Source organism: Bacillus rossius, chromosome 14 (genome assembly GCF_032445375.1).
Source record: "Bacillus rossius redtenbacheri isolate Brsri chromosome 14, Brsri_v3, whole genome shotgun sequence".
NCBI lineage: Eukaryota > Metazoa > Arthropoda > Insecta > Phasmatodea > Bacillidae > Bacillus > Bacillus rossius.
This window is the reverse complement of record NC_086341.1, coordinates 46,947,188-46,970,630: the sequence shown is the minus strand read 5'-3', so window position 1 is coordinate 46,970,630 and position 23,443 is coordinate 46,947,188. Positions and strand designations below refer to the sequence as shown.

Here is a 23,443-nt window from a genome sequence, read left to right as displayed (position 1 = left end):
TTGGTGCTTTGTTACATAGAATTTTCCCGCAACCCTATCCCTTCTAGCCTTCAAGCTCTACCTTTTACTAGCTGGGGGTCGGTGAACGGCCTTCGTTTTGTCTCTGAACTTGACTGGCACCGAGTACTACCCGAAATAATACTACCATTTCTTTGTCTAATAAAATATTTTATTTTAAATAATAATTTAATAATAATTTGTAATTAAACACACTGAGTTAATGGCTACAACTTTTCTCTTGGTATTTTGAATTTCATATCTTTACTCTACACATGTTAAATTGTTATTATTTTGGTCGTTATTATATGTTCTTCTTAAATTATTATTTTGAGTTACAACGTTGGCAACAGTTAAACAAAAATAATAAACAGAACACCATGCCGTGTGGTGTTTTTAAAGATATTGCCATGTGACGCTGTTGGCAGGAGACTGTAGTTGTATATTTAAGCGAGCGTGTATTACGATATCGTATTCGTATATTCGGTAAGAGTTATTATAGAATATTTGATTTATTAGACAGGCCCAAAAATAAAATATAGCCATAAAAATGGTTTGAATCATAATGGTTAATTCATTATGGGTCAAAACTCAAAAGGACGTTAATTTTTACTCTAATATATCTATCGGACACTTTTTGTCGCTCGACAAAGAATTGTGTATCTACGCCATAGTCTACCACCTCAGCTGTGCACTTTGTATACCACATGAGTGAACACATCTGCAGCTCATTCTGGCCTTTCTGAACACTTTTGATCAACGTTTTGCGAAGGCCGTTCCACACTGACTAATAAGCTTGAATTTCACAGTTAGGAAAAATTTATTTTATATAAATAAAAATAGGTAATAGCACCCTCAAACTTTACACATACCTATAATAAAAGTTAACCTGAAATCAATAATTTAAACACTAGATTCCTTCAAATAATTTCTGTGTACCGGTAATGTGTACGTACGTACAAGGGCAAAGTATAACAAGAGTTGTTGTGACTGTTGGTTTCCTCGCAGCACGATGGAGTTCCCTCGCATGAACGCCGTGTCGGCATCCTTCTCGCTGTTCTCCGGCGAGGAAATAAAGAAGCTGAGTGTGGTGAGGATCTCGACGCCGCTGGTCTTCAACGTCCTCGGCCACCCGCTCCCGGGCGGGCTGTACGACCCGTCGCTAGGTGAGGCACTCGCGTCGCTGAGGGCCTTGACTCCATCTGCCCAGGTGTACATTAGTGAAAACTGCCCTTCAAGATGCAGTGCATTGGTTACTGAGCAAAATATTTGTGTATAAACTATTTAAAATAATTTCTACCCAGCAAATATCCTCCTTTTTTATAGCCGTTTTAAATATCTGGTCTGTTTTTCTAGGAAACTACCAAAAGTCCTCTTTTTTTCAGTAGAAGTGAATGAAAGAGAATTTCTGCAATATTTTTTCTTTTCATTCCGTATGTAGGCTATTTTCATAATCTTTGTTGCAGTAGGTATAGGTAACAACTTTTGCTTTTGAATACTTCTCTAAGTGGGAAAATGTACTAAAACAGTCCGGACCTCTTGGCTAACGTGCTGGTCTGACTGTTCCATGCATGTACACTTGTGGAATACTTACCGGACACTGCAGATGCGAGAGAATGAGTTCTGACATGATAATTTTCAGATTACTGGACTTGAGGATGATTTTCAGATCAGAAGTAGTTATTGCATTTATCCAACGCAAAAACACTGCCGCCATTGAACGATGAGCAAACATTGCATGACTACTGCAAAATTTTCTGATCAAACCATTTCACTTTGCCAAACAAGCTATTTCATCGCTTGGAAACTAAATTTATTGCTGTCTGATGTTACTTCTCGTGATGATGCTAATATCCCGCGGTCGCTTACAACTCATGGTACGAATGACCGAGAGACCATTGTGTCAGCGTGGCCACCAACTCACATTAAAATACTTTTTTTTGAGCCCCCACTCGAAACACAACCGTTCTGCCGACTCCCAAGCGATGACTAATCAACAGAGACAGAGTCAACTTCCTTGCTCCCGGAGGGATGACCTTGTTTAAAACTACCTGCATCAAATGACAAGACACTTCACAGTTCTGAACACGAACCATGATCCCTTGCCATTTCCAGCCAACATAACGTATAGTGTTCTCACACTATTATTATAATAATTGTTGTTGTTGTTGTTGTTGTTGTTGTTGTTGTTGTTGTTGTTGTTGTTGTTGTTGTTGTTGTTGTTGAAGTGAAAATTCTTAGCTGAGGGGGCTACAATTTTTGAGCGTTATGAAGATTCCGATGGCAAGAGGGGAATAGTTAGGAACGTTGTGGGAAAACCAGGAGAGGAGGAGACAGCAGGAGGGAGGTAGAAATGATGCAGTACACTTTCATACTCGTACACTTTTACACTTGCAGACTTGCGCAGTAGCATAATTTAGCGCTCGCATACTTGCATATAGGTATATATATATTTTTTATCACAACCTCAGCCAAGGAGAATTATTATGTTCCTTATATCTAATAATATATTGAGCAAAAATTCTCACTTCTTTCATGCGTGGACTCCATGCACGCATGTATCATCATCATCATCATCGTCATCATCATCATTATTATTGTGTAATTTATAGACACTTTTCATTACGCTGCTTCCCAACATAGAAAAATGGCAATTACCCAAAAAATTATTAAATACACATTAAAACGTAACTACCAGACAAACGTTAAGAGAAAATAACATTCAGTGCCTCTGCAAATGCATGACCTAAGTATAGTGGCCTGTATGAACCGCGGACAATTTTTTCTCGTTCTGAACTTATACGTGACATTAGAGCTACTGCATGCGATATTGGTGCAAATCTAGCTCTGGTTTTAGTGGACGTTTGATGGTATGAAATGACAGAATGCTAAATTGTGTGTAGTATGGTTGCCCAAATGACAGTAAAAAAACAAAAGTGAATTAAATAGCCTAAAACAGTAAGGTTCCTTTTAAAACTATAACTCGGCAGAATTAAGTACCAATTTTAACAATGGTTATTGCACAAAGGTAGGTAGTGTTAAATGAGCACTGTTAGTGATTATTTTTTTGTTATAAATAGTAAAATGCATGTGAAATAAACATAGCTTTGATCAGCCATGCGACTTCAACCGACTCAAGTGAGTGAAATAATTGTAGCGTTGCAAAAGCTAGGGATAATGGCATAATGAGGGTTCAATTGTTCCTGCCCATGCACCAACATTACCTTCTGAGTCATAAGTCAACTACGACTTACAGAAGTAGCGCTGAAGGATCAAACATTTCAAGTTTGGAAGCAGTTATTGTTCAATATGTTTTTTTGTATTGTTTGAGTCGGGAAATAACATGAGTATGTCTTCACTATTAAGATTTAGTTTCTTTATTAATGCATAATACCATGATATCTGGTAGTTCCGCAATAAATATAATGTATTACCTGGGATTTTTATCAACTCAAAAATTATAAGCAACTTCTTGAAAAAGATTTTGTAATATGGTACATAATGAAGCTAACAATCTTCTTAAAAGATTTTGCTATTGAATCGCTCTGATAAAATTATTCAAAGTTGTGTGTTGTTGGAAACGTGTTAACCCATGTCGTGCAAATTATCTCATCCGCACAATTCATGTATTGATTCAACTCTTTATGATTCCCGTCTTTCATGAGGAAGTAGCTTTTACCATGCACCCACACTTCTCTGGTCCACCGTCAGTGTGCAGTGAGTGACAAGGAGCAGTAAGGACATCTCTGTACGGTCCGAGTGTACTCCGCAGTCCTACCACCGCAAAGTGGTCTCTATTCTGAACTGTGTGACCGGCGAGGGAATTTTTATATTTCTGTAAACATCAGGAAATAGACTGGGAAATGTATTATGTTAAGTCGTGGGATTTTAATGAAATGGTTGGATGCTCTAGAGATATAAGTGGGAAAATATTTTCCGGAAGAAAATAAATTTCTGCATGTGGGGTACGTACTGTTCAAACAATAATTTTTTATTGTTCTCATCAGTTGGTAGAGGGTAGCATGGGCCTTCCAACTGTCAGTGTTAAGTAAGCGGTTGGATGGTAAAGAAAGACTAAATTTATGTTGCTTTTTGAAGTTATACTTCCAATGCGACTTCCAACAAGGTTGAGTTAAACGTTTAACGCTACCATGGAGAATTATTTGCATGCAATTAAAAACTATTTTTTAATGATGCCAAAGAAGTATAACTTCTCACGCACGTACCTAAGTACATGCACCCATTTGTTTTTTAATTTTGTTTTGTTTACATTCAAAAAAATTAATAAAATTTCTTTGTTGGTTTTTTTTATGAAGTATAACTCGTTGGGAAAGTTTCCGTTAAATTACCGGAAAATGTTTTTCCCCGATAATACTTTTCTGGAAAAGTGACTTCTCTAGATGCATACAAGCTTATCGGTCTCAGGACAAGCAGTAAGAACTGGGTTCTCTCACGAATGATCCGCTCGGCGTGGGAGCGAGTGCAGAGTGGCGAGCGTGAGTGGGATGCGTGTGGATGCGTGTGCAGGGCCCATGTCGGAGAGGAGCGACCCCTGCAAGACGTGCCACAGGAACTACACGCTGTGCCCGGGCCACTTCGGCTACATCGAGCTGCCCCTGCCGGTGGTGAACCCCATGTACTACAAGCACGTCTACACGCTGCTGCGCATGCTGTGTCTCTCCTGCCGCGCCTTCCAGGTGCCAGGTGGGTCATCCGTGCTGCGTCCTCCGCACCCGTTCCTTCGCTCGCCTCACAGAGCAGTTTACCACTCTCCAGCGGCTCGAGCCAGATCATTCCCGACCATTGTGTCATTTATCGTGTGTGCAATTTCCATTTCAATTTTACTAATCGCTATTTACATTACTGTTATTCCCGAAAATAAGATTTTTTTTTGACGTGACAATGTCTAATAAATCGATGAACGCCGACTGCACGCACGAAAAAGTGTCCCGTTATGCACATTGTCCCGTTACGCACATTGTACCGTTACGCTGTGTCCCGTTACGCTTGCGCCGCATCTATCTCTCTTCCACTCGATTGGAACAACCATCAATTTGACTTTTTCGAGGCACATTAAACTTTAAACACTCCCATTCATTTCCTACTTTTCCTATCATCGTCCTATCCTCAACAGAATAACACAGATTGGAAGAAGTTAAATAGCAAACGTGTATACAAGTTATAGTTAAAATAATCTCTTAGTTAAAGTAATAAGCATATTTGAATTAATGAGTGCAAATAAAAGTAAATTTATGAATTCAATTGTAGATTTCATTTCACTCCTTCTTTGTATCCATACAAAATAGTGATAATTCAATAAAAATGATTCAATTTTATTCATAAAAGTATGCAATAATTTCATGAATGTTTTGTTATGATGTTGTCACGTTAAACTATCGTCCGTAAACCGACTTTACAGACAACCAATATTTTTAAAAACTATTTTGGTTTTCCGGTACACGAAAATAATAGGTTTGGAAATACCGCAGGTATATGTGTATTTAATTCCTGAAAATCTGTTTTTTTTCTTTCATTGCCGTTGTTTTGTTTATTCGAAAGCTAAAATGAATGAAATATTTTTCTTGCCTCAAGTGTGTGTGGTATGCAGTCATCCTTAGCAGGGAGTTAAGCATATCTATATTTTGTTATATCTTTGCTTTGTTTGTCTTGTTAATGACAGGTATGGTTTTTGCGAGGAAAATAAAAATACTGATATTCACAGTTAGCTCCTAATAATTTCTAAGGTGTTCATTCCAGCCCAGTATTTTAGTCTACAGTTCCTTACAATTTGATATTGTTGTGTATGACATACATTTTATGCTTAAAGCAATACAACTATTGAGCTGACTATCAGAATAAATTTTTTGTGACTTTAATTCTAAAGTTATTATCATTTCTATAGTTATTCGTTGGGAGTGATTTCTATTTCTGTGTGGTTTTGCGTATCTGCTGCCTTAGTAAGAGTAAATGCCTCTGTAGGATCACTTTTGTGTCTGAAGTCAGTAGAGTCCTCAAAGACACTAATCATGTAAGAACATTTGATAAAATATCAAGTATTTATGAATTTAAGTGACTAAAATTACGTTCCAAGTAATTCAGAAGTTGTGGTTGGCTCAGTGTGTAGCAGGGATTGGAACTGTTTGGTGTGGTGGTCAAATAAAGTGCACTTTTTGCTGTGCACTACAGTGTTAGAGGGTGGTTTGTAGAGTAAACCAGCTTGTTTAGTGCATTGCAAGCGTAAAGCCAGCGACACACAACTGCTGCTCTGGCAAGAGGCAGAGACCGGTGCTGGTTCTGCGGGGTGGGGCGAGGTGACTCCACGATCACGTGGCTGGTTGCTTCTCCGAGATCCCTGGTGGGCCATTAAGGAGGTGTCAACCCCACGAAAAAAAAAGAAAAGCACGCGTGTAACTCAGTACACGTGATAGAGGTGAAACTTTTAGCAGTTAAAAAAAATTGACTCATAAAGCATATCGTTGAGGTTAAAATGGCAGAGAGAGAGAGAGAGAGAGAGCAGACAACAATTTTCTAAAAAAATAACACAGCGCTGGGTTTTTTGGCTTTCATTTATTTTTCAAGTATTTGAGTAACGTAACTTTTTTTTTGTATTTATGAGAAATTTTATTTGAGTAAAAATAAAAACATTTGATTTTCCACGCACAGGCTTTGTTTTAAATTTTTTTAAACTGCCATATTTTCAGTTGGACGTAACATTTACATGCTCGTGGGCTCGTAATTATTATATGACGTGTGGTTTACTTAAATCAAATAATAATTTGTGACAAATAAATACCCCGTCCAACTAAAGCATGAATAGCATTATACCAGCAAAAAAAAAATATTTAGTTACACTGCTAAAACAATACTCTGTAGTACTGTTTAACAATACTGATTTACACAAGTGATTAAAATAATGCGTATTTGAAAGAACGCCATTTTCTTGTGAATATGGCCCGTGGTGCGGTGCGCAACAATAAGCTCAAACCCCGTTGTGTTGCCTTCTGCCCAAAGACTCCATTACTAGATGCCAGCAAGGCGGGTGGCGTCAGGTGCAGGCGGGTCCCTACCGCCGCGACCCGCCTATCCCTGCAGCATGGCGGGGTTCAACCTGAGCCGCACAATTCTCTGCACCGTCCGCAACCTATTCTCCATCATTTTCACCCCTGAAACGTTTCACGAAAATGTTGCATTAAAATTTTACTTCCATCGCGCCCAACAAAGTTTCACTTCAACAAAACATAATAAAAATTTTCCTTTAGTTACCTTCCTGCGCGGTGCATTTGATGCCTAGCTAATGAAATATTTAATTCGAGCTGTGTGTCTCATTGATGGGGTCATCACAGACGTGGAGTTAGGAACTGCCCCAGGAGACTGCACCCTGTGACGTGGTTGGAGTCGCTTTTTTAACCTCGCCCGCCCAGAACATTGCGGAAATGGCGCTCAATAACGTCAGATGATGGCCGGTAACGTAGTAAGTAATTAAAAAAAGGTTTCCGCAGTGCCAATGTTTGGGGCGTCTGACCAACGTGGCGCAGCAACTAACCGAAGGAAGGAGTAAAAGGCTTCACACACACTTCCCAGACGTGCAGACTTGCAGACGTGGTTGCGGACGTGACCCAGGGACATGGGCCGAGGCTGGGGGCGAGTGAACCGGGGCTGTGTGAACGGGGGCTGTGTGCAGAGTACCTGCGGCACCTGCTGAGCACCCAGCTGGAGCTGCTGGACGCTGGCCTCTTGTCCGAGGCCCAGGACGCGGAGCTGGTGGTGGCAGAGGCGGTGGCGTCCTGCAAGCAGCCCTCCGCCCTCCACGAGGAGGCCTTCGGCATCGCAGTCCGCGAGCGGCTGGACGCGTACCGCCGGGAGGTGCTGGGTGCGTACCCCCTCTGCGCCTGCTTCCTGCATCCCGGCCGGGCGTGTTTACTCTGTCGCTCTGTGGCAGAATACCGTATTTACTCGCGTAAAGGCCCCCCCCCCCCTTTTTTTTTTCCAAATTTTCAACTCCAAAAAAGGGGAGGGGGCCTATACGCGAATTTAGAGGAAAAAAAATGATTTTTTTTTTCAGATATGAAAAAATAACATTTAATAAAAGTAAAATGAAACACCGCCACAACTTATTTAAACGCTAATTAAATTTTGATTAAATGAAACAGCGGAACGACTGGCAAGTCGGCAAGCCGTGCGTCTTTGTTCCAATGAGGGTGGGTGGGGGAGGCAGCGACGCGGCAGGAGGGAGAGAGAGGCAGAGGCGTGGCTTAACCTCCCTTCTGCCAGCTAGCCAGCCAACCAGACACCACTTCCCTTCCTCCTTCACTTCCCCTCTTCTCCGACAACACTGCACATCAACACAAGCGCGCAAGTCCAGCTTTCTTTATCTTTATGTTGTTTGAGATACGACTGACTGCGTACGTCTGTCACGCCTCACGACGGTCCTACTGAGAGCGAACAAACTATAATACCAGTCTCTGTATCACTGCCGCTTACAAAATCACCTACTGCCGCTCACAATACATGGCTTGCTGTTTGATGCATGCCAAGCTGCCCTGCCCTCAGATAAACCCAGAAAAACACGTTTTAAAATTTTTTTTCAAAAATGTTTACAAAAAATGGAGGGGGGGGGGGGCGTGTATGCGGGCGGGGCCTTGATGCAAGCAAATACGGTACACCTGAAGGGACCATAATTTTGTCACTGTGCAATAACGTTTGTACTAACCAAAGTATTACAAAATTTAATCACAATTGTTATATAATTTTTAATCCCAATTGAAATAAAGTTAATACTTGAACACAATTCTATACTTCGCCAAATTTACTTTTTTTTTTTTTTTTTTTCCAGGGCTTGTGAAATACGGTTTTAGGATGACGAAGTTATGAACCCAAAACCAAAAAAAATATTATCTCCTGTTACGCACATATAAGGATTTAAGACAGAATAATAAAGCAAATATATGTAGTATTACCTACAGAAAGACTTACAGTTACCATCAAATTTGGAAGAATAAAATTTGCAAGCTTTTTTCTCCTAACCTCAAACGAACCAAAGTAATGGCATCAGTGCCTTTTATTTTATTTGAAACTTCAAATTGTTTCTTTACATTATTCAGAGATATTTGTATTTATTATACTTTACTAGATGTAATTGTCTATCCTTGCTACAAAAACAACTTGGTTTTACATATTAACCATACTTTTACATTAAACAAATTACTTAGCACTATAATTCCTGTGTGATTTCTAGGGACTGTGAGAACACTTTGTATTAATGGCAGTTTTGTATTTACAGGATGGCTGTTAATGAGGTTTTACTGTATTAAAGATACAGTATTACTGTTATAATGTTTTTCAAGGGGGCAAACAATGTTTTTCCCATACCTATCCTGTTACCATTCCACAAGATAGTTGTACTTTTAACATGTGATAATGTAAATAAAATTACAATATGTATAGAGTTTGGAAACTTAGTTTGTGAAACAACCATTTAAAGGGTAAAATATTTCAACACCATAGTTAATATTTTTTCATTTATTGAACATTTTTTAATTTTTGGCTCTTGTCACCTAGATTCGGATTCGAGGGGTTTATTTGAGCTACTCTCTGGGGTTCGAATTTGAGATTCGGATTTAAGAAAATTGGGGTTTGACCCCATTGCTGATTTTATAATGTACTTAGCTGCTTTACCCGCTGTGACTTGTGCAACACACACACATGTTGATTTTCATATATTTTTCTCTGGAAACATGTTTTGTATATTTACTGGCTCATTCGGCGGCCCGCGGTTAATCACACGTACCGCACGCCAGATATCCGTGAGCGTGTCGGCTACCAGGAGTTTCAGGCTGTTATTTACGTAGTGTGGCAGCAGCTACAGCCTTCCTCCAGACACGTAGCCAAGTGTAGTCCCTGGACCTACACCTGCAGACAGGTGACATTCTGGCGCCAGACCTATGCAGAGCATGGTTCGAAGTAGCTTGGCCCCTGGGTTGTAGCCGCGTCCTTGGCGGATAATTCTCATTATTATTTATTAAAGTACAATTTGGGTACAAATAATTTCATTTGTATTGCATCAAGTCATTTTGTCTGATAAAATAAATAAGGTTTCGATTCATTTCCGTTTTATGTGTTTTTTTTTCATTTCCAAATATTTCTTTTCTGATTATCTAGGTTATTTCACATCCAACTTAAAGTCCAATTCCACCCCTAATTTTTTTGAACGTCCAGAGTAATGGAAGCAATAGATTATTCAATTCGGTGTCTCAACTCTGGCGGATCAGTAGGTAGCGAAGGAGCGTAGACACTGTCTCGCATGGCGTCGTGTCAGGCGAACGCGGAGGCCCAGAGGCCAGGCTACTGGAGACCACGGCCGTGAAAGCCCGAGCACGTCGGAGGATGGCTTGTCCGCAGGCGGTGCCCCTGACGACGACCAGACGTGCGCGCAGACCAAGAACACGGAGTACATGCGCAACAGGCTGATGGAAGCGGTGTGGAAACTCGTCGCCGAGGTGAAGAAGTGTTGGAAGTGCAAGAAGCACATCAAGAAGATCACCAGCTTCCAGAACAGGCTCCTCATTTCCGTGACGAAAGTGGAGACCTCGAGCAAGTTTCAGACGTGAGTGGTTTTTTATTCATTTTTGAAGTTATACTTCAAATGCAACTTCCAACAAGGTTGCGTTAAACGTTTAACGCTACCATGGAGAATAACGCTACCACAGAGAATAACGCTACCATGGAGAATTATTTGCATGCAATTAAAAACTATTTTTTTAATGATCCCAAAGAAGTATAACTTCTCTCGCGCGTACCTAAGTACACGCACCCATTTTTTATTTTTATTTTCGAAACTCAGCCAGTGGATTTTCCACTACATTTTCTTTTTCTTCAACTTGGGTAATAAGTCTCACGTCACTTCTTGAACTGGCTTAGTTATGACGTTGTGAGTTATGATTGTTACTAGTGATTACTGATTGCTCGTAATATTGCAAATTTTGAATACAGCTACATGAATATGTTCATTCATCTTTTATTAATTATTTTTTTTTATTTTGTATAATAATAGTTTCAAATTTCTGGTTTTTATTTTAAATATTTATTGTAACTACTAAAAATTTGAGATTTTTGTTTTTTTGACTTATCGTTATTTACAAGTATGCATGTCATAAAATTCTAAAAAAACAACACCAGATGTAATAAATGTTAAGAAATACGTATACTGACACAAAATTTCATTGAACTCAGTTATTATTTGCTGACCAAATGACTGCAGCCATATTTTGTTATTAATATTTCTTTATAAGTAGCTCAGTTGTGGACAATTAAAGATCTTGGATCAGTGCACATAAAAGCTATTTCATCCATTGTTGAGGGTAGGGAAAAATAGATTATATGTTTTTTTTTTTTTTTTTTAATTTTTAGGTCAATTTTGTTTTTAAAACAGGAGATTTCTGTATTATTGTTTTAATTTTTATATATTGTCTTTATTTATGACAATATTGAACTAGAATATAATTCCTAATACAGTCAAACCTCTCTGAAACGACCCCTCACGGTTCCCAGGAATAGGGTCGGAATAGAGGGGGGGTCGTAATAGATGTTTTCCGAAATTTTCAGTTGATTTCAACCCCCCCCCCCCCCAACCCCTTTTCCCAAACCGCTATTCGCTAAGAAACCAGCCATACAATGGCAGGATGCTGTCACTCACAATGCTAGACGGCTGTGCTTTAAACCTTCATGACAAGTCCGTCGCCCTACAGGCCACCTCTAAAGAAAATATGTCAATAGACAGTTTATTTTTACTGGTTAGATTACATGTACGATTTCTTGCTTGCCGTAGTTAAATACACTAGAACCCCGATGTCACGAACCCCGGATTTAACGAAGCAGTGATTTTACGAATACATTCTCGAGAACCGTCAAAAAATTGGACATTTTGACCAAAATGTGAAAATCAGAAGAAAAAAAATTTAAAACAAAACAAAATGAAAGATTATTAAAATCTGTTAACTTTAACACACAGCGTATTTTTTGTGTCGGCTTTAATATTTCCAATAATGTTCATGTGAGAATAACAAAAAAATAATGGGACATTTCCTTTAAAAATACGGCAGCAGTAGCTTGTGCAACGTAAGTGGGAGCGCGGGAATATCGTCTAGACAGGCTGGCGGCAGCACAGGCGGCGGATGCATGACGTCATACGGCTTACCTCTCCTTCCCTTGTCTAGACTTCAAGGTTCATCCCTCCCAGGCATACAAACCATCGTGTCTCTCTCCCCCTCCTACTTCAACGTCCTTTGGCATGTGAAACTGTCAACATCCTTCCTCACCTTCACCAAACTGTGTGCGACTAAAGCCAGGTTTGTATAGTCCAGTTCTGGTAAAATGAAAAATTTTTAAGGGCCCCCGCGACAGCCATTTACCGTTAATTGTTTTGATACAAATTGTTTGTTAGTTACACAACATTATTTCTGAAGGAAAATCACTGAAACTTCAAAATTTATTTAATGGAAAAATTTAGCAGGGCCGTAAAAGTATTCATTTTTGCCGCAAATGAACTATACTCGCCCTTCCTGCCGGACAACATTCTCGGCGCGTGACGCATGGCAACTACAGTCGTGTGCCGCGCACAGCCACGAAAAACCTACGCAATTTCCAAACTATACTATATATCCGACTGGAGTCTGTTTACGAAAAGCATTTAAGAATTTGTTAATGGTTCTTTTGAGATAAAATGGCTAAAAGACATGTTTTCGAAGTTTTAGGTGTAAAAAACCCGTTACAAATTTCTTGAAAGTATCATAGGGAAATGCATTACACCTTTATCTTTATTTTTCCGCCATATAATGTTATGGTCACCGCTCAAATTTCACTGTTATCTGACGGGAACGAGATGACTGCGCGCCAGTTCAGAAGCCTTGCACTTAGAGGTTTTACCGCGCTAGAACTACCATTGAGCGTCGATCTTATCATCCCGCTTCACTAACACACACGCTGACCAGACGGCGCCCTAAAGCTGATTAGAGGAAGCATGTAGAAATGCAAGGCAGGAAATTTTTCCAGCTTATCAACCAGGACCCGGGCAAGTCTTGACTATTAAGCTTTTCACATTAAAATATAAGAGACTTGTATTGTGTAATTTCGGTGTTATTTAGCGGTTTTTCTTAAAAATCGCTTTTTTCGCATTTTCCATATAAATTCGCGGAAAATTTCGCGATTTCGCGATTCACCATATAATCGTGGCCCTAGTTATTGCTCGCGCGAGAGGAGAACGTGGAATGTTAGAAGAAAGATAAATGCGGGGTAGACAGACGGCAGCCAGTGTGTTTCCTGCGCGGGGAATAAGTGGCGTAGCCTTTTTTTTTATGCTGGGTGAAGCGACCTTTTTCTATCAACCCACGGGAAAAATTAATTGCTTGAGCTGTCAAAATAAACATCGCTGCGGCAGTTAAAACAAGTCGAGGCGGGCGTGCATCCAGTCGGTCGCTGTGTATTGTCAACCGATAGTAATCAAAATCAAGAGAAATCCAGCAGGTAGCTTTGCCTTAACTGCGTACCACACTAGACACTCGCAATAAGCTAAACGTAAACACGTTGCCACAAAAACCTTTATCTGCACCCTGCCGACAAAGGGACGTGGAATGGGGGTTGTTAAGCGCTGACAGCGGTCGACAGGAAGCACTCGGCAAGAGAAACGCAGCAACACGTTACTCACCACAAGAAACTTATTTTCTGTCTGTTTATCTTCGGATTTTCGGCAATTTTTTCACGGTTCCTCGAAATCGGGTTGTAATAGAGAGGTGGTCGCAATAAATGGGGTCGCAACAAAAAGGTTTTACTGTACTTATTTCACAAAAATAGTCTCATTTTGACTGACATATGAGGCACATATACAATAAAATCATTAGAAATAAGTATGTGTAGAACAAAAATACTGAGAAAAATAAAAGTAGATCTGCAAACTTTTGCGTGATTTAAAAATGTGCTATCGTTAATGTAAAAACATTTTTCTAATAAGAGATGTTAGATCAAACAATGTAAATGACAAAGCTATAATATTTGTTCCTCTCGAAAATACCTATAAAAGTGGGTGAGGACAGGGTCGTGCAATGCTACCAACATGGAGGGAGAAATAGCTTTGTGTATCGTTGGGAGGAACAGTTGTTGGCAGACAACGCAAGGAGCTGGCCTCGATTCATGTGCATCTGTTCCTGATTTCCTATTATGGCTGGTTCACACAAACGTAAAACTTATTGTGTACCCGTAATACGTGTCGTGGTAAAAACAATGCTGATGCTGCAGATGTTATCTTACGACTCCAAACAAACTGTGTTAAATCCAACTTTTATTGTATTCTGCTCTCAAAAAGAAATTCTGAGTCTTAAAAGATTTTGAATTTTTCAGAAGTTGGAAAAAAATAATTTTTCGATTCGATTTAATCACTGAAGCTTCATACACCCTTATTAAAATTATATAATAACTTAATCAAAGTGAAACTATCTTATTAAAAAAAAGTATTGCTTATACTAAGAATACTACTAAATTATATATAAAAAATACCATTACAATATTACCTTTAAAAATACCAAGACTCACGCTTAGACTTACAACAAATAAAAAAAAAAGTATTTTTCTAACCAAACAAAATCCAAATGTTTTTGAAAGCTTATACATACCAGTTAAATCAGAGACATGGAAAAATAATTGATTATTACATTTTTAGGTACTGTGAAGAAAAGCCATTAACAAATTCAAGAACAATTTGAAATTCGGTTGGATGGAAAACTGAATACTAAACAAATTCAGCAATGAATTAATTATAAACAGAATGTTCATCATAACTTGAACTTAACATAAAAAAAAATAGTAATGCCGTACAAATCTCACCAATGATAAAGTGTTTATTGAATTGACTTTACATTTGTATAAATTTTAGCCATTTAATATATTCATATGTTACTAACATCTGTGGGCAGTTTTTCATAATCTTAATTATTTTTTTGAAGTGATTTGTATCTGTTGCATGTTTGTTTCAGTTCGAGCAAAGATCCGATCATGCAGTCGGCCAAGTCCAAGTCCGAGATAACAATGATAATGCCGACCGAGCAAAGGTACCACGTTGTGTTGATTTAATATGTTTGAAAGTTACTTGTAGTTTTAAATGTGACAACCGTTACTGAAGTTTAAATTTCCCATTTTTTTTTTTTTTTTTAATTGTTTGTGGTGTTCAAGGCTATGAGAAAACAGGTTCTGAGTTCTTTTATGCTGTGTTTCACAGTCGTTTATATCATAACTTGCATGTACAATTTAATGTATTAGCAAAGGCCGCTACCACAGCTATGGAAGCTAGTGATGGCCCGATATTCGATATCCGATATCGGAGATCGGTAATATCGGCACATTTTTCAATATCGGACATTGGTAAATACTTGCGATATTTTGATAACCAATGTTTTCTCTCGCCAATAATACTTCTCACATAACCTTAACTGTAATTCCAAGCTTATTTTCCGCGGGCGTAATTTATCTTTCTTCACGTCACCATATTACCTAGTAATTCCAAGTATATTTTCCACTGAAACAATTTCAATCCTATTTCTTCTTTCTGATACTGCAATGCATCCCGACGGTTCAATTCTTCCATGTGTACACAAATCCCAGTCATTAGTGCATATTTATTCGTTTCAGATATTCGCAAAATCTTTTCGCTTGATGAATTTTCGAAGTTCACTAAGTGTACATAAATTGAAAACATAAACAAAAATAATTACGATATTTAATTTAATAAGTGGTGTAGCCGTAAGCAAACATTGGGAAGAATAAAGTTGCTGCTTGATATAACCATAGAGTAAGTAAAGGATATAACAGGCATTTTCTTTCCGTGTCGTTTCATGGTCGCCAACTGCTGTTCTATTCAAAGACGTTACGTAAGTTTTACAAAAGCTAAAATATGAAACGTATTTAAGTAGGGCCAGTTGCAGCAAAGGTATTATGTTGGCTGTATTGAGTGCATTGCCAATAACATAAATAAAGATGTGTGGTTTTATAAACTCTGCAGTACGTTTCAAAGTTGTATTGAAATTACTTTTCACGTATTTTTAACGTGTTTTCGCACCAATAAATGGAGTGATACACTTGAACAATGGTCACAAAATTTGCTAATGGAAGACCTTTCTTTCTAGCGTGTCGTTTACCGTGATGAAATTTTACAAAGGGTACAAAAGTTTGATGTTTTTCAGACGGTATTTTTCGTAGATTACAGTTGAGACACTGGACTAAGTACATGCAGTGACTCGTGAATTTGAATTTAGAGAGCTTATTTGTAGGCCATTATGATAATTTCGTTATTAGCTTTCATTTTATGTGAATTTACAATATGTATTTTACAATTAATAAAAAAAATATACATTCACATAAGTATGTTTTATTAATATTTAACATTTTTCATTATTGTCTCTTACAATACTCCAGAACCACAATTTTATAGAATCAGTATTAGAAATGAGATAGGCCTATTATCGGAATATCGGGTATCGGGTATCGGATCGGTAAATTTGGAAATATCGGAATCGGTATCTGGTTTTTGGATATCGGGCCATCACTAATGGAAGCAACAGCTGTTTAAATGTTAGCAGTGATTAAATTTATTAAAATTTTTTCAATTATTTATCTTTTGAGGCTTAAAATGCCTTTTTATATTTTGCCTGTACGAAAGGGATTTATACTTTTAATGATTCTATTTAAAAAAAATATGCTAGTAAATATTCTGATTTGCCTACTCCATCAATCCATCCATCAATGTATTTTTTTTATTCAAAACCAAGTATTTTAATTACTGCTATCCCTACTTCTGACAAAAATGTTACAGGTGGGAAATCAGTTTCGAAAAGGATAGCCCAATTAACTAACTACAGTTTTATTAATAAATAACTACCTTTTTAAACTATTAATTTAATTGCAACACGTAAAATGTCTGCCCACATGGAAATCACTGGTTCATTTAGTCCACACCGGAGCGCATCTCGACAGTGGTTCGTCTCTCTCTGCAGGGAGTATCTCCGCAAGATGTGGGAGGCGAACGCAGACTTCGTCGCCTGTCTGTTCCCGGTGCTGAAGAAGTGCAGCTACGAACACCCCACGGACCTGTTCTTCCTGGACATCGTGCCAGTGATACCACCGCGCATGAGGCCGGTGGGTCCTTCGTCGCCTCCGAGGCCTACGTGTGGCGGCCAATAAAATAATTAGTTATTAGTAGATGTTGGGGTAGGTAGGTACATTTCATGTACCATAACATATTTAGTATTATAAAGATTTGATGATTGAAGAAAACTGTGAGAATTAAAAAAAAAATTAGTTAATTAAAATAAATGTTTCTGAAAGAAATTAAATATATTTATAAAAACCATTTCATTCTCCTTATCGGTACTGCACAAAAATTTTTAAAATGGAACTTTCAAGCTAATTCATTAAATGAAAAGTATGTGATGCATATTATTTTAGTTATCTTGACAGTTGAGCTACACAAGAAGTCAAGTTTAGCATTGTAAATGTGATTGTAAAATAATGACGTTGAATGGTACAAACTCCTTTAAGGTCCTGAGGAATTCAATAAACAGATTAAGGATGTACAATAAAACCCTCGATCACAACTCCATTTATTATCTTGCTCTCAACCTTTTCGATCTCTTTGGCTCTGGTATGTAGACGTAGTTACGGCACAAGTTTAATAAATTAAAACCTCTGTAAAAAAATCCTTTCTATTTTCAGTACGATATCATCGTTAGATTCACCTGGAGCTCGTTAAAAGACAACATTTTTACCGTGCATTTTGCATTCGTTTTGGTGACACCCTTCTCTTGGGGTATCTTTTCTTTTCGGAAGCTGTGCGCGATTGAAATAAATCTATATTTAATTTTTTGAATATTGTCAGTTTGTTGTCAGAGTTGGTTGAACTTGGGCTTGTTGCAGGGGTTGTTGGGTCGGTGGGTCATGAATGTTCACGGGGGGGCGTAACGACGGGGATGTACCGTGTTGTGCCGGCGGTGAGGGCTGTGTGACGGGTCGCAGGTGAACTTCGTGGACGGACGCCTGGTGGAGCACCCCCAGAACGAGGTGTACAAGCACATCCTGGAGGAGAGCATGGTGCTGCGCAACGCCACCAAGGCGGAGCAAGCGGGGCGCGTGGACGGCCTGTCGGAGGAGGGCAAGGTGCGGTCCCCGTCCGCTTCCCACACCGTCCGCTTGCATCGCAGACATGGCTGACCTGTGTGTGGCAGATTTAATCAAGTCTTTAGTATTCTAGGAGATTTAAAATTTTAATGAAAAAAAGATTTGCTATTAGTATTTCAGAAAGGGAGATTCAGCTACTCAAAACACCAGCACCTCTGCTGACGAGGACTATCACTGTGTTTTATCGCATTTTCATCGCACGTTTTATACTTAATTCAGTTTTGAAAAGTAGGAGTGCGATTTTTATGCAAGAAAAGCTTTTTTTTTGTCGAGGTAAAGTTATTCATAAAAACAAAACCTATTCATGGATTCATTTATTTAAAAAGTAGATTATATACAAAATCACGCCAAACAAGTTAGATTATTAAGTCATGCAACCAAAACATGTTTAGTTCAACTTTAAATAGAAAAACGATAACCGTGACCCCGAATGTGAGCCGGAAGTAATGTATAACTATCGTAGTACACACTAACCACGCTAGAGTGCGGACAATCAAATGTAGTTCACTCTGCATGAGACGGAGCATGTACGTTGCATGCAGTCTGCAAGCTATCTATATCGATATTTGACTACATGTGCACACACTATACGGGCATAAGCGTAACCAAACATGAATGATGCCAACTAGCGCTGGCTAGATTTTTATAAGCTGTATGCAGCGGTGATGAAGACGAACAGATAAAGGTTAAACCATTTGAAACCGTCTTTAAAAGAAAATTTACACATAGGACCACTTGTATTTCCGTTAATTAAATAAGTGAAAGGTAATATCAGAACAAAAAGATGTTTTTGAACTTGAAAATACATAATTTTATATGGGAAAAGGAGTTTATGGACAACATCTTATGTGGAAAAAAAAAAGTACATCTTGAGAAAATGGCGGGACAGAAACATTTAACCATATTGCATTGGAAATTGTTATGTGCCGGTACATCCTTAAACGAGTTTTACTTTAATTGTTATTACTGTATTTTCCCATTAAGAACTACCAAACTGCCTGGCAGCAACTTGAAAACTGATTGCTTTTGCACGGTGCTTTATCCTGCGCCAGCACTGGAAGAATGAGAGAGACAGTGTAAAACCACTGGTAATGGTCGTCATCTCTGACTTTGCATTCAGAGTGAGGGCGAGTGGACCGAACAAGGAAGTTATTTTTTTTGAGAGCTGAATTAAGCACGGGCCTCGGAGATACTTGATTGAAAACCTGATTAGTTTTATGATTTTAAATGCATTTCAGTGCTTTGTGGTGTATTAACTAGAAATAATTTTGTTGTTGCATGGTGTATGGAGGTGCTTTCCTGTTCTATATAGATTTTATCGCAAATCACCATTAATCTGGTCCTTAAATGGACGTAGTCATGCAAAAAGGAACCAACCCACAATTTTATTATATTTTATTTGAAAATAAAATAGTACGAGGTTGATCGTACCGTCGTTGGTATTATTATATCAGTTTTTTTGTACTAGACCGTTAAAATTATACCCGCATTATATTATCAATAGGAGAATTACAATTTATAGTCAACTTTAACTTCAAAATACTCGGAATAGGTTTCACATGGGGTTGGTTCCTTTTTGCATAACTACGTCCAAATATGATTGCAAAATGCAGTATCCCACCGTGGCCGTTCCCGAGATGATGTTTTTTGGCGAGGGGAGAGAGCTGTGACGGCGCGGTGACTGCCCGCAGACGGCCGTGGAGCAGGCGAGGGGGGCGACCTTCCTGGAGAAGGTGCACTTCGTGTGGCAGCAGATCCAGGCGCACGTGGACCACCTGTTGGACGCCGGCTTCAGCCCCGCCGTCAGCAGCGGCAAGAACATCAGCGGCCTCAAGCAGGTGCGCTCTCGCTCTTCCAGGAGGCTGCCAGTCAACATGGTTTTCAACTACTGCTGGCAGAAGTGTCGATCACAAAACAACAAGTAAAACATGTCGAATTAGCAGGGGCATGCAGATTTCGCGATTTCGATGACCTGTAGGGTAGACTCCGTGATCCTCCACGCACGCGAGAAAAATTACACCTGCTCATTGGCTTACTGACTCGTGACATCTGTTTAACTGGGACGCTCGTGGTTCGACACTTCTTTTGTTAAATGTTTTTCACTGGCCGAGTATCATTCAGATAAACTGTGGTCCGATCACTGATGCAGTAAAGAGGCAAACGTTTTTTGATTCTGGACTGTCGCGAAATGAATCCGCGAATTTTTCCGGCCTCTGTGAATCAGTATTTCTTCGCAAAAATTCAAAGTAAAATACGGCATGAGATGTTTTTTTTCATTTTATTTCCATTATGTGTTTCTCATTATATTTCCTTATTGTGTCAAGATTTTTTAATGTACTTAAAATTAGTTTGGACTATTTAAAATGGACGGTTTATGCAAGACTTAAAAATATGCACATTTTAATAGTAAAAATTTTTTTTCTTCTGTATACCATGTTAGGTGACATAATTTCAATGCTGGCACTCTCTAAGAATAAACATCAGAAATAAAAAGTCTGTATTCAAGATGGCGGCCTCCAGTAGAACAGAAAAAAACCAGGATGGCGGTTATGTCGTCAACCACAATGGTGGCCCCAGCAGGCAAAAACGAATTTGCAGAAATGACATCAGAATCTGCGACATCCTGATTGGATCCCGATAATCCAATACCTTTCCCGAGAGAATCCCGTAGCTGTTACCTGTAACTGTTACTGCCGTGCGTGTGTCCCCAGTTGATGGAGAAGAAGGAGGGGCTGATACGCATGCACATGATGGGCAAGCGCGTCAACTACGCGGCGCGGTCCGTCATCACCCCCGACCCGTACCTGAACATCGATGAGGTGGGCGTGCCTGAGGTGTTTGCCTCGGTGCTGACGTACCCCACCCGCGTCACCACGTGGAACGTGAAGGAGCTCCGGCAGATGATCATCAACGGACCCAAGATATACCCCGGGTGAGGAGTGTGTGTCCGCATCGCGCAAATCTCGAGCCGAGCAGGCAGCTTCAGCTGTAACTTCACTCTTCATTGTACTCTACAATATTTTTCTTAAAACTAATGCAAATTTGCAATTCTAGCTTGCTGGTACAGTGTTTATTTTGTCATACAAATAAAAAAATTGCTGGAAAAAATGTAAATATTTTTCTTATAAGAAATTAATGCTACTATAAACCTAATACTACAGTTGCAATACACTTAAGTAGTTGCAGGTTATATATGTATTATAACGCAAGACGCATGAGGGATGTAACGCCCCCAGGTTATCAGTGGTATGATTAAAGATTTTATTTTTTTGTTCTGTTATATATAAGTGATGGTAAGGCGGCATTACCTGCAGTTTATGAGTATTCTTTGAATCGTGGTAGTTTATTTTTAAGATAAGTTTTAAAAGTATGCTGAACGTGAGCTGTTTGGTACTTAGTGTGAACTCTTGTATATAGAACTGTGTTGTGAGTTAACTTTGTGGCACTTGTACTGGGCCAAGTGATAGACACAGTTTAAATTACCCGCGCCCCAACTTTCTACAGTTGGCACCATGTTGGAACACTGCAAGTGTTGGCGTCCATAAACCGTAAGAGTGGCATCCCTGCAGTGAGAAACAAAAGACAGGCTTCGTTTGGTTCGGCATGATGGCGGTACGTCGCAATGGTGCGGGCGATTGCTATCGTGTAATTTATGTTACATCGTCGGTTAAAAACTTTTCGATACAGTCCACATATATTTATCAGCAATAACATGAGCTATTATTCCATAGGTCTACTTTTATTGAAACGATAATCTCTATCTCCTAGTGAAAAGGTGGACAAAAAAAACGGCTGAGGTCCCTCCACAAAAAAAAGCTTTCGTTTATATTCCGACACTTCCTACCTGCATTATCTTTCTGTCTTGGAAGGGAGTGAAGGATGGCATAGGGAGACTGCCGCCTTGTAACTGTCAAAGATTTACGAACCCTTGCTTTCACATGTCACATGGGGCTTGAAGTGAAGTTAGAAAGACGTGCGTCTCTTGGTTGCCGGCAATATACAATGACGTTTAACCGGAATTCTGTTTTATTTTCACTGGGAAAGGTTTAGCTGTTAGGCTTTCTCTTGTACCGGTACTGCAGCTGTCTGTAGCCTTTTAACCGTCTCTTCCTTCTATGTTACGTCTGTCAAGTGAGAAAGACAGAATCTGGATGTGATAGCTACAACTGTCAGGATGACCTTTAGCCTGGCTCTAGTAAGTTGGCAAGTAAATAATAAATCAGGTGATCATGGATCATTTCAGCTTCCTATTAATTTTTGTCAAAAGTGTTATGGTTTTAGTGTGGGACTTGTGTGAATAAATACAGTAAACTGTGTGAACTATGAATTGCAATCTGAAGACATATTTAGGTATGTTCCTGTAAGTGTTGGAAGGCGTATCTGTCATGTTTCGTGGCAGCACTCTCGACGAATTGTTCTCAGGGCCGTGATGGTGGAGTTGAGTGGCGGCCGCAAGGTGCTTCTGAAGCATGACGATGAGATGCAGCGTAGCAGTTACGCTAAACGTCTTCTAACACAAGACGAAAGCAACGCCAACAACATCAAAGTGGTGTGTATTTGTGTATTATACCTTTTTTGACTACACGTTGTACATAAACAGGCGAGTAAATAATCCTTTGCCTGATTCCTAATAAATATTTAAAAAACAACAAATCTTTCGGTGTGAAGAGTGGTAATCCTCAAAAGAATTAAATTCCATTTTAAATGGTAGAGGCAGTATTATATACATATTACAGTGAAATATAAGTGAATACACCGCATAAAACCAAAATGCAAGACAAAACACAAAATCCAGCTAAATTCACATCCATTACTTGTTTTTGTCTATTTAAAATATACCATTCATTTCATAAATATTTAGTTAAGGCTTTTATTTAAGAACATAAAATATTATGATCCAAATAAAAAATTTTATTTTATTTTTAATGTATGAGGATTTTTTCAAAGTAAAGTAAATAAAACCAGTCACTACATATTAGATACCAAACAACATGGCTAAATGTTTACAGAGATACATAACAAGTAAAATTATTTTGGGCCTTTAACATTGCTTATGTTGACTTACTGGGTACTTGCTGACTTACTGGGTACTTGCTGACTTACTGGGTACTTGCTGACTTACTGGGTACTTGCTGACTTACTGGGTACTTGCTGACTTACTGGGTTCTTGCTGACTTACTGGGTACTTGCTGACTTACTGGGTACTTGCTGACTTACTGGGTACTTGCTGACC

The 23,443-nt window shown here is 38.9% G+C and overlaps 1 protein-coding gene across 1 annotated transcript in view; it reads left to right on the top strand.

The window, feature by feature from the left end:
* Positions 1–381: 381 nt before the first annotated feature.
* Positions 382–23,443, top strand: part of LOC134538868 (DNA-directed RNA polymerase I subunit RPA1) — a 64,777-nt gene continuing 41,715 nt past the window's right edge. Inside the window, exons 1-11 of the mRNA XM_063380440.1 lie at positions 382–483; positions 1,006–1,163; positions 4,525–4,701; positions 7,679–7,867; positions 10,396–10,600; positions 15,018–15,092; positions 17,031–17,172; positions 18,049–18,189; positions 19,902–20,048; positions 20,922–21,142; positions 22,633–22,759. Of these exons, the coding sequence (XP_063236510.1) occupies positions 1,010–1,163; positions 4,525–4,701; positions 7,679–7,867; positions 10,396–10,600; positions 15,018–15,092; positions 17,031–17,172; positions 18,049–18,189; positions 19,902–20,048; positions 20,922–21,142; positions 22,633–22,759 (1,578 nt within the window). The 5' untranslated portion in view covers positions 382–483; positions 1,006–1,009. The remainder of the gene's footprint in view (positions 484–1,005; positions 1,164–4,524; positions 4,702–7,678; positions 7,868–10,395; positions 10,601–15,017; positions 15,093–17,030; positions 17,173–18,048; positions 18,190–19,901; positions 20,049–20,921; positions 21,143–22,632; positions 22,760–23,443) is intronic.